A 17,433-nucleotide genomic window follows, 5' to 3' on the forward strand; every position below is an offset into this window, starting at 1 on the left:
AGTTTAATATTTTCATACTAACAAATGTATTCTGAAATATCAGTGTAGTCTCATTGTCAGGCACAATTAGTAATTAAAGTGCTTGGTTTTATCTCAACTTGGGCTTGCAAAGGCTTGTGTTTTTAAAGAACCCCATATCAAGTTCAAGGTGCGTACTGTCACTTGTTTCACATCAGTATATAATGAATACAGCAGGGAACTTAGCCATGTCCATGACTCGAGGAAAATTTATGCTTGGCTACAATGTAACATATTGCTTTAACCACTTAAACCCCAGAATCCTTATTGTGGGGAAGAGTTTTGTAGAAAATAGCAGATCGACAAGCGATGCGTTGTAAACTTGTCGATCTGCTATTTACAGTGAAAGCCTTCCCCACAGTAACGTAAACCAGAAAATACACTAGCATAGAGCCCTGAGGGACTCCGGTTACCCATATGGAGTTTAAGTGGTTAATTTACAGAAGTGTTTTTAACTCCCACCCCTGATAAAAGATTCATAGCTTGTGTCGACCAATGAGAGGCTCTAGCCGTGGAAATAATCCAATGAGGGACGTGCATCACTGAGCTTTTCCGCTTTCCCAGAAATTCTTGACAGATCTGACTTCAGATTGAGAGAATTCAAGATGGCTGCTCCAGGTAAGGGCTTTATCTTAAGAGATAAACACTGTTAAAAAGCTCATTGGTGGTTGGTTTTGCATCATGTATTTGTAATCGGTATTGTCCGATTTGCCGTAGTGTTTTTCCCCATTCTAGCAAGTCATTATTGCGACTGTAAACAACAGACATTACAAGTGGCAAACAAACTGACGCATTGGTCAACCCCTCAAGTTGGCTAATGAGAGCTGGCTACTAGCGTAGCATTAGCATAGGACGGAGTTTCCAAGGATTCGTCAATGACGTCACAACTAAGCATTAAGCCGGAAGTGTTTAAAATTAATGGAGCCCGTCGCATTAAAAATAAGGAAAGAAAATTACACATTTGTCCTGAACAAGTTTTATCTTTAGAATATGTTTTGTTTTCGTCAAGCGACGCTTGTTGTACGTTATAAAGTTTACTTTAAACATGAATGTAAATATCTGCACGTCATGAAGCTAAAGGCTACACCAGTGTTGCCAAATCTTGTGAGAGAAATAAGCAACCAGGTCTATTTGAACAAGCCCTAAAGAAGCGATTAGGCTGTCAGCTATCTACCGCCGATCTACAAGCTCACAACGAGCTTGTAGATCTGCTATTTTCGTATTAAAAGAAAAATAATCTAGTTATTTGGGAATTGTTTTTGAAACTTTATAACAACCCAAATCTGGTAAAGGGGTCGCTGGCACAAAATATTTTCAGATGGGGGGGTGGGGGTGTCTTAGAACAAATACATATTAATCTGAGAGTCCTTGCCATGAAAATGTTTGAGATCCACTGATTCAAACTACTTTAGGAAACAAGCCCAAACAAGCAACTACACTCTAGTAACAAGCCCATTAAACCGCAACCACCAAAATGTTACAAGCAACTTACTTATTACCACAAAAACAAGCACAACGTCGCTTATAATAAGCGGACATGGCAACAGTGCTTCACACACGCTTTACGATTGTTTTTGACGTCACTGGTCTATCCTCCTTATGTTTATTCTAGGGCTTTAGCTTTCAAGCTCTGGCTAGCCAGCTAGCCACAGAGCTAGCTAGTTAATCCCCTACTGTACTCTGCATACATGTTACCCAGCGAGCAACATCTTCATTATAGAGTTTGCCAAACACCAGACAGTAATTGCAACACTATTGATAATAACAGTGCATCGTAGCCAACACGGTGGCACAGTGGCACTCCATTAAACTATCAGTGTAACTATTAGCAGAAGTCTTCTCAGTGGAATACTCAAACATGGCCTCCAAAATTTCGAAATGTCATATTGCTAAGCAGTCAAATCCCATGCTAAGCTACAGCTAACCAGCGCAAGCAGCATACGAGTTAGTTTGCATATTAATTTTTTTGTCTTCTCAAAGGGCTGAATTGAATTCTAACATTAATTGCCGCCTGGCAATACTTTTGATTTGTGTGCCAGTGTTTGTTTCGTTTGCTCAAGAAGTGCAACTATTCGACGTGTACATGCCAGCTACATCGTTACTCATACAGATGCACCGACTCTTTGATACGATCATGTGCATCAGTTGATGTTTTATTAACTGTCAAGTGTTTTACGTTTTCCTTCCCAAGTAAATGTACTTATATTTGAAGGACTATAGGACTATTTTAAAAAACTATGCTCTGACTGATAAAGCCTAGCTGGGCTTAATACAATTATTTTTTTAATTTATTTTTTAAATTGTGATAGTTCCACCCTGATACTATACAGGTAGGCTGTTATAAAGGTAAAAGTTACTGTTGCAAAACTTGCTAAAATAACATATTGGAAAACAATTTATATTGTCATGCACATAGTAAAACATTCCCATGTTTTCATTAAGTGTATACATTTAATATGGTTTAAGATAAAATAAATCAAACGATACTCAGCCCGAGCAACTGTTTGGTGTTGTTATTATTATTGTAAGCTGTGTCCTGGGTTCTGAGGACCAGAGTCCAGAACCTTTTTGTTTCTAAGTGTAGCACCAGTCAGCTTATGATACATTTACAAACCATCTAACATCCAACTGAACTCTGTGCTGTTAGGTTCTAGGTAAAGGACTATCTCTCTTAAGGCCCTGGTGCATGAAGATCTTCTGCGGTTGACGTCTTAGTGCTGCCCTCCCCCTCATCGCCTCCTGCCCTCAACATGTCCTCCACCTCCTCTTCGTGCTCCTCCTCAGGAGAGACCAGTCCAGAGGATGTGCCCAGAGGTGGGGGCACCATCCGAGCCTACCTCCCTAACAAACAGAAGACTGTGGTAAGGGTCTGGCTACGCTTTGCAAAGTTGGATTTTGATCAGGATCAGGTTTATTTATGTACGGATCAGGTTTATTCGTCTACTGGAATTATCTTACTGTTTGGTTAACAACTAAAGATCTTTAACAGATATTTGTATAAAGTATGGGAGCAATGTGGAGAATATTTTTGCCTTCTCAATCTTTTTGGCTGTTATGTTCGTTATAGGCATCTTGAGTAGTAAATGTGAATGCACTAGGTTGCTGTTCTTATTACCTTAATTTTTACTAACACTTATAGTAAATGTCATTGTTCTAACCGGCTATAACTCACTGCTCAGCCGTGTCTAAAAGCAAACTATACAGTTGGTGATATGCTTCCCAGATGGTGTCTGTTTTCATCATTCCATTAATTATGCAGCTTTCATTTTCAGTTAAACTGAGCCATGATGTAGCACTTTTGTACTCTTTACAAATAGCTCTTATTCTGTTGCGCCTCATGAAGGTCAGTTGATATTGAACTGTTAGCCGCCAACCCAACAGTGATCTATTGTGTTCGTGAATTCTGTGTTGTTCATAAGTAGAGATTGGTATTGTATCGTTAGGATTTCATCGATTCCGGCTCTTATTGATTCACTATTTATTTTCCAAGATGGTACATAAATATATTAACCAAACAACACAATTGTCCTTGTAAACTAATGTTACGTCAATAATTGCTCACACATACCTGTATGTATGCGCACCATAGGCATTTATAGCAGGATAAGAGAAAATTGTTTTAGCTCTTAGTGGTGACTGCACCTTTCAAGACCATGAATGGTGGTTAGAATAATGAGTGAGTCGCTCTGAAAGAGTGTACAGTTAATGTGATGCAGTCTCAGAGAGGGCAACATATTGTTGGGTCTAGTCATGACACGGCTTTCTCGTTGGTAATAAAGGGAAAGCTGACCAAAGCGAAAACCGAAGAGTGCTACAGATCAATAACTGCATTTGTAGTGAAAAGCCATGCACGCTACACAGGAGCTCACAACGCGAGCTTGTAGATCTGCTATTTTCACTACTTTCGTAAGACACTCTTGTATGATGAAGCAGGGCATTCATTTATGGAAACATTTAAAAAGTTGAAATATGGAGATACAAGGTTTCCGTCTGACAGAACGTTTTACTTTATACTATACTTAAAAACTTTATACTTCCAAAACGCAACACGTTTTGAGCTTGTAAATCTGCTATTTCCACTATTTTTTAAAATGTTAGAAAATATATTTGAAAAAATCAACATGGAAATGATTATGATGCTTATACAAATAAGTGTGATTATTTCAAATGATTGCGATTATGTAATAATTGTGACAGGCCAACCCCCAGATACTATTTATTTGGATTCAGTTCCTACTTGGAATTTTGGTTGCCACCCCCACGTTATGATCATATTGTCTTTAATGTTTTGTATCAAGCGCCTAATTAATCAGAAGTTTTAATGCATGCACTACTTTCTCCTATCTTCATGTAGTTAGCCACCAAATGTTGTCTCAAAGTCACAGTTGTTCAAATATTGTCTCTCCATTCCCCAGCTGACTGTTCGCGCAGGACAGACTGTGTATGAGAGTCTCGATAAAGCTCTAAAAGTGAGAGGCCTAAATCAGGACTGCTGTGCTGTGTATCGCCTCCTAGACGGGTAAGACTTGCTGATGAGTTTGCATCATTGTCATTTGAATGCTCTCCCACTGCATATAGGGGCAGTAGGTTGCATTCCACATCGCCTACATTGAAGTTAGATTGGATGCTGCAAGCAATTGTGTTGAGTCACTTGGCTGGGTATTCATCTGAGCTTCTTTCTAAATATCATACAATACAGTTCATTGAGTTGACTACAGAAAATGTGGTGCGCAGCCTTTGTGTGTTTGTGTTTCCCCTACAATTTCTTTCAGGCCTAGTGGTATATGTGGCCCCCCAAATACATGCGCGCGCACGCGCACACACACAGGTCATTCTATACAATCACAGTGATTGAACTGGCCAGCCAGTAGAGAAAGTAAAATTATTGGAGATTGAATCACCTACTGTATGTTGTAGCATGAAATGATAATTAAACACCCCTTTTACTATTTGTCTGGATGCCCTACATTTTTACGTAGTGAGTGACTCATGATGTCAGTCATACAGTACCCATAGCTCGGCTAGTGAGACAGTCTTTTCTTTTTACTGGTGGAGATATTATCACTGGCCATTGATCAGCTCTAAAACCAGAAAAAAAAGATTGCTTGTGTTTCTGGCCAAGAAACTTAATTAAAGCAATGTATTGGTGTTATTATGCTGTATTATTGGTGTAAATATGTATGTTGGCTGTTTTAGTTTTCTTTCTTTAATAGTTTTTGCTGAGCTTTTTGTATTTTTATTTTATTTATTGCTACATTATGCATACAATATATAGTGCTCACTTTATACTTAAACTTTCTGCACTATACTGCACATACTAGCACTGAAGGTTAAATTAAGTCCACAACAAATTATCAACGGGCCGACAGTGGCTCAGGAGGTAGAGCGGCTGTCTTGGAATCCGAAGGTTCCAGGTTCAATCCCAGGCTCCTCCTAGCTGTGTGTCGGAAGTGTTCTTGAGCAAGACACTGAACCCCTACTATACCTGCTCCCGATGAGCAGGTATAGTAGGGGTTCCTATTGCCAACCTTGTGGTGCCTTGCATGGTTTCCTCCGCCATTGGTGTGTGAATGGGTGAATGTGAAGTACATTGTAAAGTGCTGTGAAGGGTTGGAAAGGCTAGAATTACGCTATATGAATGCAGACATTTACCTATATAAAATTAATGCAGTCATTTACCTATATAAAATTAATGCAGACATTTACCTATATAAAATTAATGCAGACATTTACCTATATAAAATGAATGCAGACATTTTACCTCAAGGTATTTGGTCAAATTAATCGTAATAATTATTTATATCGCCCAGCTCTAATGGAGGATGTAGATGAGCGTGTATTTTGAGAGTGAAAAAATATGTGAATAGTAATAAAAATGTCACCTTTTTAAATAATTGTTTTGCCTGATGTAATGTTTGCGGTTTAAAATGACGTTCTTCAGACCATCACAATATAATAATGTGTGATGACAGTTATTATTATATAAAGCCACTGTTTAATCCATTAAGATCGGGAACGCATCTGTCATTTTTAGATTTATTTGGCTATTCAAAATAACAGATATACAAGCTCATAGCTTGTAGATCTGCTATTTTCTGAAAACTTTCAAATCTTTGAATATATATATAATTTTTTTAAAGCGAACATTTGTAACTCAAGTCTTTGCTTCTGGGGATTCTACAAACGTCTTCTAAATCCTAACGGATTTTTTTTAGTCAAAGTATAAAATAATGGTTAGAGTGGTTACACTAGAATGCTTTCCCGGTTTGAATGGGTTAATTTCTAACTCTTATAGGACACCTGTGCTCACTTTTTGGTGTCTTTTGTTTTGTTCACAGTCGGAAGAGACTGACGGATTGGAATACTGACATCACCCCTTTTGTAGGAGAAGAGCTTCTGGTTGAGATCCTGGATGATGTCCCTCTCACTATGCATAATTTTGTAAGTAGCACCAAAAGCTCTGTTTCCATTGTGAATGATTTTAAGCCAACTTTACAAATGTTGCAAACAATGTTATACAAATAGGTGCATTTTGATCAGCTGAATATGTGAATGCCTAATTTAATAATATCATGATTACAAATCCGCCCATATATTGGTTAAACATGTGCACATCTCATGTTAGTGCAAAACGGTCATATTGCGGTGCCAGCTGCCTAAATGAGCAAGTTCACAAAGTGTTGCCGGCAGCGCATTGTGAGCTTGTAGATCTGCTATTTCTGGCGTGCGACAAGTAGTAATTAAACATAAATCAAGGCTTAATTCTCAAAATGTCGATAGGCTGGTGTTCTTGGATAAGAAACCTGCCATGTTTATTTTCATTATTCAAATATTGTAACTTTAAATAATGTTTTTCCTTTTTCTTTTCATGTTCAGCAGCATTTAAGTTAATCATTTTTATGAAGTGCTATGCAATAATAAGAGGTCTAAGCTAAACTGTGTTAAGTCAAGCCCTTTGAGTTCTGTTTAAAACCCTGTCTAGAGAGCAGGCATCTTATTTGTTACTCGCATCTAAAAGTCCAATACATGTTTTTATTGAAAAAACAAACAATTGCGTAAGAAAGTAGTGATCTTAATTCAGTTGATCAAGAATTTTGCAACCCTCTATGTCCATTTAGCAAATTGTATAATCTGATGCATCATAATTGATCATTCACTATGACCTCACTGGAAAATTGAAATTGTTGTTCCTCGACAATGTGTGTTTCCAGGAATTTAGAAAAAAAAAAAAATCAGTTGGTTTCTATGATTATTGATTTATGTTTACATTATCTATAAACTATTTTTACAGCAGACATTTGATGCATAAATGCAGCTGAAGGTAATAACATTAATTGTGGGTGTGTTTCATTCAAGTGTTTGTGCGGCAGCAAGAAGTTACCTTTATCTGTCCAGGTTGACACGGTAAAGGCTGCAGCATACTCCAAACGAACAAAACGAAAAGAAAATTGTTCCTTAAAGGAGAATACCGGACAAATTAAGTGTTGTCTTTGATGTCTCGTTACTCACCTATTGACGTGAAAAGTGGCGTTCTTTTTTTCCATCGATTCCCCTGTCGTCATTTTTTAAACACGAGTTGCCAGGTTCTGGAAAGAAACAAGCATCCAGTGTTAAATCGTTCGGCAGTAGCGCTAGCCTCTCAGGCTAGCTACTCTCATGTTTGACTATCATGAGACTCCACAATGACTAGCAGTAGAGAAAAAAACAACTTTGCATCGGTTATAATAGACGAATCTCCCTAACCCACGCGCTCCCATTATGACAACGGAGGGGGTTTAAAAAATGACGACAGGGGAATCGATGGAAAAAAAGAACGCCACTTTTCACGTCAATAGGTGAGTAACGAGACATCAAAGACAACACTTAATTTGTCCGGTATTCTCCTTTAAGAACTTTGGCGTCTGCAAGACCTGCCAACGCCAAACAAAGACACAATTCTGAACACTAGACCCGCCCACTCAGTAGTGGGCGGGTCTAGTTGTGTTTATAATCTCTCGGTGTTTATAATCACTTGTGTTTATAATCACTCGGAGAGGGGCTCTTGACACCTAAATTAAACTCCCACAATTAATTTTAGCTTCACCAGTGTTTTCTGGGAAAATGCTTGCTGTGAAAAGGGTCAGTTGCAAAATACAGTAACGGCAGCAGTACAGTGGTAAACAGCAGCATATCATTATTATTATATTAAATGTTTTAGTTCAACAAGGGTACATAGTGACCTTATTCATCTGCACAGGTACGGAAAACCTTCTTCAAACTGGCCTACTGTGACTTCTGCCACAAGTTCCTGTTTAACGGCTTCAGATGTCAGACATGTGGCTACAAGTTTCACCAGCACTGCAGCAGCAAGGTGCCCACTGTCTGCGTAGACATGGACACCATGACAAAATATCATAAACAGTGAGTTTGAGCTGTAATACACTCTGTTGAGTCTGCTAATCAAATTAATCATGTTTGCATATACAGTGAAATGTGGTATCTGCATTTAAACCATCAGTAGGGGTTAAGTGTCTTGCTCAGGGACACTTCGACACATAGACCAGGGCTGGGACGTAAACCGGGGACATTCTGATTCCCAGGTGGCCTCTCTACCCATTTGGCTACGGCCACCCCATTTGTAGTCCTAGAACAGCAAAACCACCCTACTCCGTCCAGTGATATTAACTTTATCCTGTTGGATTTATCCAACGTATTTATCTAATGTTGCTGGCCCCCACAAAGTCTGTCTATTATAATAACAAGCACGTTAAGGTCCCCAGTCAAGTTATTCTGAACCCCAGTTAAGTTTCACTTTGGCTTTTAACCAAAAAACTAAAAGACTTTACTCAAACTGTAGCTGATGAAGAGACAAAAATGGTAAATGGTGTATTTACATAGCACCTTTTATACAAGGTACAGGGGGTATACAGTTAGGGGTTCGGTGTCTTTCTCAAGGATACGTTGACACCAAGCCAGGAGGAGCTGGGCATTGAACCAGGAACCTTCAGATTCCAAGATTGCCCACTCTACCTCCTGAGCCAGTGCCATCCCCACAAGGCAGTGGAAAACATTTCTAGAAAGACCGATTTTTTATTATTTGGATTCTGTAATAAAACAATTGGCTTTGTTCACTACTGGCGTTTGTTGTGCTACATCTATGATGCAGTTGTGTGTACAAAGCACGGCATGTGCACTGCAATGTAAAATTTGTATAAATACGTTGTCACTTGGTAACTAACACTCCCAACTTAGTGTACATATTTCCGAAACAAGAGTCTTATCATGTCTTTCCTGTGGTTCTCTGTCCTATTGATGATGTCAGTCTTGCCAAAATATGGAGCGACGGTGTATCTGAGATCATGAATTCACAAAATGTGAAAGATCCACACAAAAAAAAATTAACAAAATAAAGATATTTGGGTATTGACTTCCGTGCACGAGACATTTGGCGCTGATCTGTGTATTTTGTTTACGAGAATAGCCATGGGTAGATGGATGAACACAATTACCAATGGACACACAAACATTTGGGGGACATGCATACAAACACCCATCCCTAATAATCGTAGATCACAATTTCAGTGTACCAGAAACTCTGAAAAAAGTGGCTGGTATAGCAGACAAAACAGCCAGTCTAAAAATTCCTTGCATTGGTCCGGTGGCTGGGGGGCCACTTCCCATCCTCATTTGACCCTTGTCTTATCAGGTCTGTCATGCCATGTACTTTGTGTCACATTGTCCACCTTTCCCTTCTCATATGTGTGTCGTATGTGTGTTGTGATCAGGATGGCCCTCGCCTGTCAAGATGAGTACCCCCAGATATCCATTCAATTGCAAGATAATCCAATGCAGAGTGACATAGCCTTAACCCCAGATCCTGCTGGGTAAGCTCCTGTTCAACACTGAACTATGTGATTCATATTCTGTAAGACAGCAGCCTAGTCCTAGTCTCTTTGAGGTTGACTTTGAAATGTGGATGAAGACGTGCAAATTTGTGAAAATCAACCAGTTGTATGTCATGGTCGGTTGGATTGAAAACCTGGCCCTCGTGGTGCAGGTGTAGGATACACAGAAAACCACTTTGATCTAATCGAGTCTGTGTGTACCCTCAGGATGGGACTCCTGTCCCCGACCTCAGCCTTCCGTTTCCCCATGCCAGGCGGAGAGTGCCAGTCCCTACAGAGGCATCGCTCCACCTCCACGCCTAACGTTCATATGATCAGCACTGTGGGCCCTGCTGGTGTTAGCATCATAGAGGTCTGTTGGCAAAAACATAACATGACTTCACTTTATCAACAGAACTCTTAACTCTTTTAAGACCGGGAACGCATCTGTGTGTGCATTTTTAGATTTTGTTGGGCTATTCAAAAATAGCAGATCTACAAGCTCATAGCGCGGCGGCACCGAGTGCCGCGCTATGAGCTTGTAGATCTGCTATTTTTGAAATATCATGAAAGTTGTGCAAATATTTGATTTGATTTTTTCTTTTTTTTTATGGACATTTGTAACTCAAATCTTTGCTTCTGGGGGTTCCTGGAACTAAATATTTTCCAAATGTTCGATATATAATCCAAGATTTTGCCACGAATTTTTCACGATTTTTCAAAAATAGCAGATCTACAAGCTCATAGCGTGGCGCTCGGTGCTGCGCTATGAGCTTGTATATCTGCTATTTTTTAATAGCCAAATAAATCTAAAAATGACACACAGATGCGTTCCCGGTCTTAATGGGTTAAATGCATGATGCAAGCACAGTGGAAGTCCAGCAAAACTTATAGCATATTTCTCTGCATTTCTTTTTCTACCCCCAGGAAGCACTAAAACTCAACAATACGATAGGTATGCAATCATTTAACTTAAATCCTACAATGCATCCTTCTCTCATAGTGCTTCTTTTGAAATGCTTGTAATATACACGTATTATTTTTTTCTTCTCATTTTGTTCCACTACCTTTTACTCCCACAGGTCCAGAGCCCTCACCGAAACCCTCCACCAGCCCTCCATCCTCCCTAGGCTCCCCAGGCAGGAGACCACCTAAATCCCCCTCAGAACACAAGGAACGGAAATCCTCCTCATCTGACGACAAAAAGAAGGTGGTACGTCGTAGGACAAGCTTGCCATTGATTATACTAATAATAAAATCAAATAATAAAACGTATGTTAAAAGTGCTTTACAAAGACAAAAAAACTAACACATCATAGTAAAATAAAGAGGAAAAAATAAAGAAGTTGAGGCCAAAATAAAGGGCCTCTCACCTTTTCCAAACAGAATAGATGATTTGAGAGTGACGATCAACATAGGTGTGTGTCTGCGTTTACAGCACCGCGGTGGTTACAGAGACTCGAGCTACTACTGGGAGGTCCACTCGCGAGAGGTCACCATTCAGAAGAGGATAGGCGCTGGCTCCTTTGGAACCGTCTTCAAAGGCAAGTGGCATGGAGATGTGGCCATCAAGATCCTCAAGGTGACTGACCCCACACCCGAGCAGCTGCAAGCCTTCAAAAATGAAATGCAGGTCTTGCGGTGAGTTGTCCCGTTTTTGTCAGAAATAATTGTTGTTTTCAGTGGTTGCATAGACGTTTATCATGTTCTTTTCATGTAAAGAAACTCACCTAACCAATCAGAAAACAAATGCATTGTGTGTCTGAATTCAACACTGAGGCTGATGTTTGTCAATCAGTCCACACATTGATTGCCAGAATTATTTCAGAATTTTTGCAGTTTCATGCCAGGGTTTTTACATTGAAAAAAAAAAGTACTCAGGAGCTGAGATACAACATTTTTAAGTTTTAAGTTAACAAGGAAGTGGATAGGAGTCTAGATCTTCAACAAATCATATCTCCTTGGTCTTTGGGTGAAATAAAAAAAAAAAAAAATAAAACAATTATTTTAATTCTTTTTTTTTTTTTTTTTTTCCTTCTTAAAAACGAGTTAACTCGATCTAGGCAATCAATGTGTTAACACCTATGGTGCGTTTACATGTGCATGGACGTGCATTAATGGGCGTGCACGTGCACGACGAGCGTGCACCTTTATTTTAGGGTCCCGGTTTGAGGGGCTGAATATATGGTCACCCGCAGCCGCAGTAAATAGTAATACCATGACGCAGTTGGGGAAGAAGTTTGAACGACAAATGAATGTTGTTCAAACATGCGCTCAGCTTCACTTTTTAACAACGTGAAAACCATGCACTGTGGACGTTCTTTCGATCGGCCGGTGCAGTGGCGAGTGTGGCGTTTCACGCATGTCTGTGTGTGCGCCACTTCTATTTCTCTCTCTCCGTATGTGTGTGTGCATGCGTGCGTGCGGCCGCGCACACTCACGCGCAGGAGAGGTTAGATGCAAGCTAATCTATCTGTAATTTCTCTTGAAGGAACTGTATTCTTTGTTTTAGAAACTGTATGTTGTTATTTAACAGCCAACTCGGGTGCATTTCCAAGTATTTTCAGCAATGGGATTATTATTATTTGCAACGTTACTAGCATTGCAAATAACCCTCTTTCCACAAACCCAACTCAAACCACTCACAACCCTCCGCCACAGGAAGACGCGCCATGTCAACATTCTGCTGTTCATGGGCTTCATGACAAAGCCCAACTTTGCCATCATCACCCAGTGGTGCGAGGGCAGTAGCCTGTACCGCCATCTGCACGTCAGCGAGACCAAGTTTGAAACCATGCGCCGTATTGATGTGGCCCGCCAGACGGCACAAGGCATGGAGTAAGTCCTACACTACACTTAAGATGCTGTTTCAGTTCACAAGAATACTAAACATGCACTATACATTTTAATTGTCACTTTGGTAAAACTGAGGTGCTGTTTTATCAGCTCAGGTTCACATACAGAAATTAAGAATACTCAGACCTATCAGTATCTTAATGCCAGTACCAATTCCAGCTAGTCATGTACGCAAATGCAAGTGATGTAACAAGGTTTAAGACTAGCAGCATTTCACTTTTAACTTCATAATTTTGTTCATCTAATCTGTCGCTGTGGCTTCATTTGTTTCCTTTACAGCTATCTTCATGCCAAGAACATAATTCATCGAGATCTGAAATCGAACAGTATCCTTTTTTCCAGAATTAATTTGGTAACATTGACATTAATAAATTAGTACAGTAGCTACATTTTTATAAGCCTAAGTACAGTAGCTACATTTTTGGAGACATTGGGAGTGTTTAGTCTTCTCCCCCCCCCCCTCTTTTTGCAGTTCCCTTATCTTTTTTATATAATAAAATCCTGCTCAAGTCTGTTAGTCGTGCCATCACTTATATTTGATAAAATATGCATTAGCCTCCTGTAAGAATTTCAGATGCTTTTTATTGTCATTAAGTCTTATTGGAGATTTCTGGAGAATACATTTCCTTAGCACTGCTGCTAGACATCTTTCTCCATGAGGGCTGGACGGTGAAGATAGGTGACTTTGGTTTGGCTACTGTAAAATCTCGATGGAGTGGCTCACAGCAAGTAGAACAGCCAAGTGGATCTATTCTCTGGATGGTGAGAGTTTAAAATGTTTGATACCAATGTGAGATATATTGACCATCACCTTTTTAGGAAAACCTGCACTCTTCATTAGAGGTTGCTTTATGTCAACTCAGTTGTTAATAAGGGAATTGAAACTTATTATACTGTTGCACTCACTTTAACCACTTAGACCCTCTATAGTTATTAAAACAAACCTGAGTTGCACTGTACTTGATGCGCTCTTTTTTTTATCTACCCCAAATCTCTCCGCTGAATATAGCCGCTCTACAAGCTCACAACGCGTCGCCGTGCACCATGCGCCATGCGCCATGGTGAACTTGTAGATCTGCTACTTTTGACAAATGTTCCCCGCAGAATATGGATGCTGGGGTTCAAGTGTTTATAGGAAATAAATGTCATTTTGGGGGTGAATAATTATTTAATGTCTGGACAAGAGTGGCTAGCTCTCATGTAAAAGCTTGTCAACTGATTTGATGGTATTTGTGCATTTCAGGCTCCCGAGGTGATCCGGATGCAGGATACTAACCCCTATACGTTTCAGTGTGATGTGTATGGCTATGGAATAGTGCTGTTTGAGCTGATGTCTGGGACCCTGCCTTACTCCAACATCAACAACAGAGACCAGGTCAGAAAGTTGATCAAGGTTACATAACAGCACACAAATTCCAAAGGAGCCTTTATCATGTATGCTAATGGAGGGAGAGGGGCTATTATAGTCAATGTGACTGAGTTCGGCTAGTTTACTGTGTGTCATTCCCTCTGTCAGCCAAAAGCCAAAAAAAAATAACATACTGACATGTTTGCACTTCATTCTATCTTGAAGTGGCACGTCTCACTCTCTAGTAGTGTTTGATGGCAGTGTTTTTCTCTTTTCAGCTTCAAAGTAGAACAGGTTGACTCTATGCCACATTGCCAGTTTATTTTGTTTAAAGAGCAGATTTGTTTATCCTTTTATATATGCAGAGATTTTGAACCTAAATCCCATTGTTTTGATTTGAGGAGAATATATATGTCACAGGGTGTTTGGAGAGCCAGGGTGATTGAAGACAGAGCGCTTGTTTTTAGGCACGGGGCTTCGGGGCGATGCGGGGCTTTTCGAGACAGGGTTTATTAGCGAGGCTCGTGAGGAGGAGGAGGAGGACGGCGCTGCGATGCGGGGGGTTATTACGCGAGGCTCGTGAGGAAGAGGAGCCTCCTCCTCCTCCTCCTCCTCTAGTCTCCACTAGTCGACTCAGCGCCGTTTGATTTGTAAACCGATAGGGACAGAATAGTTCTTTTCATGGATCACTGTGTGTGTGTGTGTGTGTGTGTGTGTGTGTGTGTGTGTGTGTCAGGGAGAAACTAAAACAAAAGCCAGCAGAACACAATAAAAGTATCTTAACAGTCCATTGAAAGCATGTGCGCGTGTGCGTGCGCGCACGCGCGTGTGACTGTGTGTGTGTGTGTGGTAGCGGCCATATATGCTTGTGCACAAGCCTGGCTTGTGGCTCCCTCTAGTGTCTAGTGTTGCTTCTACAGAATTGCTGGGTGGGTGGTAAAAACGAGCGAGCCTTCTTCAATCACCCTGGTTCTCCATTCACCCTGTAACATATATACACTTGTATAAACTTGTACCTGCCCCATCCCTAATAGGCCAAACTAAAGTAGAATTGGTTCGCGCTAGTAGAACTTTCACACTACTAGGCTAGCCCCAAAAAGTCCTTATACAGTACCTTTATATAGAACTACCAGGGATTTGAATTTGATGTGATCTGTCAGAGAAGGGTGCACGGGAGAATTTAGGAAGGTTGAACATTAGACAAGCTGTTGAATTATTGATGAGTTGTCGAGGCACTGTGGCAGAAGAGGGTTGCTAAGAAGGAGTTGGAATCAAGTCAAGTCAAGGTCTTTATTAATGTCCCAGAAGGGCAAATAGGTTTACAGCCAGAGTAGTGGTTCATACAGACAATACAGGACAACAACAGACATGACACACCATAGCATGAAACATAAGTCTGGGCGCATCTAATGCGAGAGATAAAACAAAAGGCTACCTTCAGAAATATAAAGTGCCGGTCATAAAGTGCTTGTTTCATCATCATCATCATCATCATCATAGTGCAAGAGATAAAACAGAAGGCTATATTCAGAAATATAAAGTGCCGGTCATAAAGTGCTTGTTTCATCATCATCATCATCATCATAGTGCAAGCGATAAAGTGATAAAGTGCAAGAGATAAAACAGGCTACATTCAGAATTATAAAGTGCCAGTCATAAAGTGCTTGTTTCATCATCATCATCAGTAACATTATCCTTTACCTGTTACTGGCAGCATTGATTGCACGATGATTGTCATTGGCACTACCCATAGAAATGATCATATACTGCAACTGTATCCACTCTTATACTGGATGTTGGACACACGTTTAATTTCAGATCATCTTCATGGTTGGCCGGGGCTACTTGTCTCCAGATCTTAGTAAGCTGTTTAATACCTCACCCAAATCGATGAAAAGGCTGATCATCGACTGCCTGAAGTTCAAACGTGACGAGAGACCCCTGTTTCCACAGGTGAGCGCAGCACTAATGCAGAAACTGAAGGCATACCCACAACAAATGTGGTATACCTGTCAATGTGTTGCAGTAGTCAATATACCGTACAAAAATGTCCTTCAAACTCACCACCTCATTTTGATCTAAAGTATGTCGTCCATTATTATGTGAAATGAACTAATAAATAATTAATTAAAGATTGTAGCCTTCACCTGGTCCCACTTTTCAGTACATTGGTGTATTTGTGGAAATGGGTTATGAAATAAACTCCTAAACAAAGTACTGCATGAAGCAAATCCTTCATGCTGAGCCTTTCCTCAATATAAAAATGGTTTGCCTCAATCATTCTCTCTCTAGATCTTGGTAGCCATTGAACAGGTCCAGGACCTGTTGCCAAAAATCGAACGGAGTGCCTCGGAGCCCTCCCTGCACCGGGCCGTCCACGCAGAGGACCTCAACCCTCTCCTGTTTCACACCACCCGACTCATGCCCCTCTGAGCTCCAACCTCCACCTGCCAACCATGCATATATATACCACCACGTCGATGCCCCTCTGAGCACCCCTCTCCACCACCAGGCTGATAACCCTCTGAGCTCCCCCCCCCCGCCGCCCATGCCCAGTGCTGCAGTATGTCCCCCCGGCACACAGACAGAGAGCAATGGGACTGTCCTAGCAGTCTAGCTGACTTGCTCATTCCCATCCCACCACTCCTGCAGACAAAGCCCTTGTGCGGTTGCTGGAGCACTCCAGCAGAAAACACTGCTGTCTGATGGAGCAAAAAAAACAAATATGCACACATGCAGAATTGCCCTGTCTTAACAAGGTATTTTAGTCTTGCATTCAGTCTTGATTTCTTTTCATTTTTTTTTTTATTCTTTTGGGGGGGTGGCAACAAGGTGAAACTATTGTAATGACCCTCTAAGTGTATACAGTATGTATACATGTCACTATCTGCAAATTTGCCCACCAGAGGGTGCTGAAAATGCCAAAACTGTGGCTCAACTTCACACCCATCGGTTGCCTTGTTTAACCCTTTAAGACCTGAGGCGATTCTTTAAATAAATCAAAATCCTAACAGTTTTTGGAAAAAAATCTAAACATTTTTTTTTCACGATTTTTCAAAAATAGCAGATCTACAAGTTCATAGCGCGGCACTCGGTGCCGCGCTATGAGCTTGTATATCTGCTATTTTTGAATAGCCAAAGACATCTAAAGTGACACAGATGCGTTCCAGGTATTAATGGGTTAAAGACATTAAAGTCACATTTCACATTTCCACATTTCTTATAAGACGTTTTGAATTGAGTGAAACAACGTGGAGACAAGTGGATAGGAACTGCCCTCATAGGAGATATTGTTAAACTACAGAAATAAGTGACCTACATTGGAATAAATAAAACGAGTGAAATCTA

The 17,433-nt window shown here is 40.4% G+C and overlaps 1 protein-coding gene across 3 annotated transcripts; it reads left to right on the top strand.

The window, feature by feature from the left end:
• The first annotated feature begins 597 nt into the window (after positions 1–597).
• On the top strand, positions 598–17,056 carry araf (A-Raf proto-oncogene, serine/threonine kinase). 3 transcript variants are annotated; one of them, XM_080434140.1, is made up of 16 exons: positions 598–636; positions 2,666–2,879; positions 4,434–4,537; positions 6,357–6,459; positions 8,255–8,418; positions 9,783–9,881; positions 10,110–10,254; positions 10,809–10,836; positions 10,964–11,094; positions 11,320–11,522; positions 12,543–12,719; positions 13,017–13,063; positions 13,381–13,499; positions 13,981–14,112; positions 15,904–16,038; positions 16,378–17,056. In XM_080434140.1, exons 2-16 carry the CDS (start codon positions 2,769–2,771, stop codon positions 16,516–16,518), a joined length of 1,839 nt encoding a protein of 612 aa, XP_080290266.1. In that variant the 5' UTR covers positions 598–636; positions 2,666–2,768; the 3' UTR covers positions 16,519–17,056. The 3 variants fall into 3 exon arrangements, with proteins under 3 accessions (XP_080290266.1, XP_080290267.1, XP_080290268.1); XM_080434141.1 differs by having other exon boundaries at positions 10,964–11,091; XM_080434142.1 differs by lacking the exon at positions 9,783–9,881.
• The last annotated feature ends 377 nt before the right edge of the window (positions 17,057–17,433 follow it).

Source organism: Gymnoscopelus braueri (assembly GCF_963280865.1).
Source record: "Gymnoscopelus braueri genome assembly, chromosome: 7".
Classification (NCBI taxonomy): Eukaryota; Metazoa; Chordata; class Actinopteri; order Myctophiformes; family Myctophidae; genus Gymnoscopelus; species Gymnoscopelus braueri.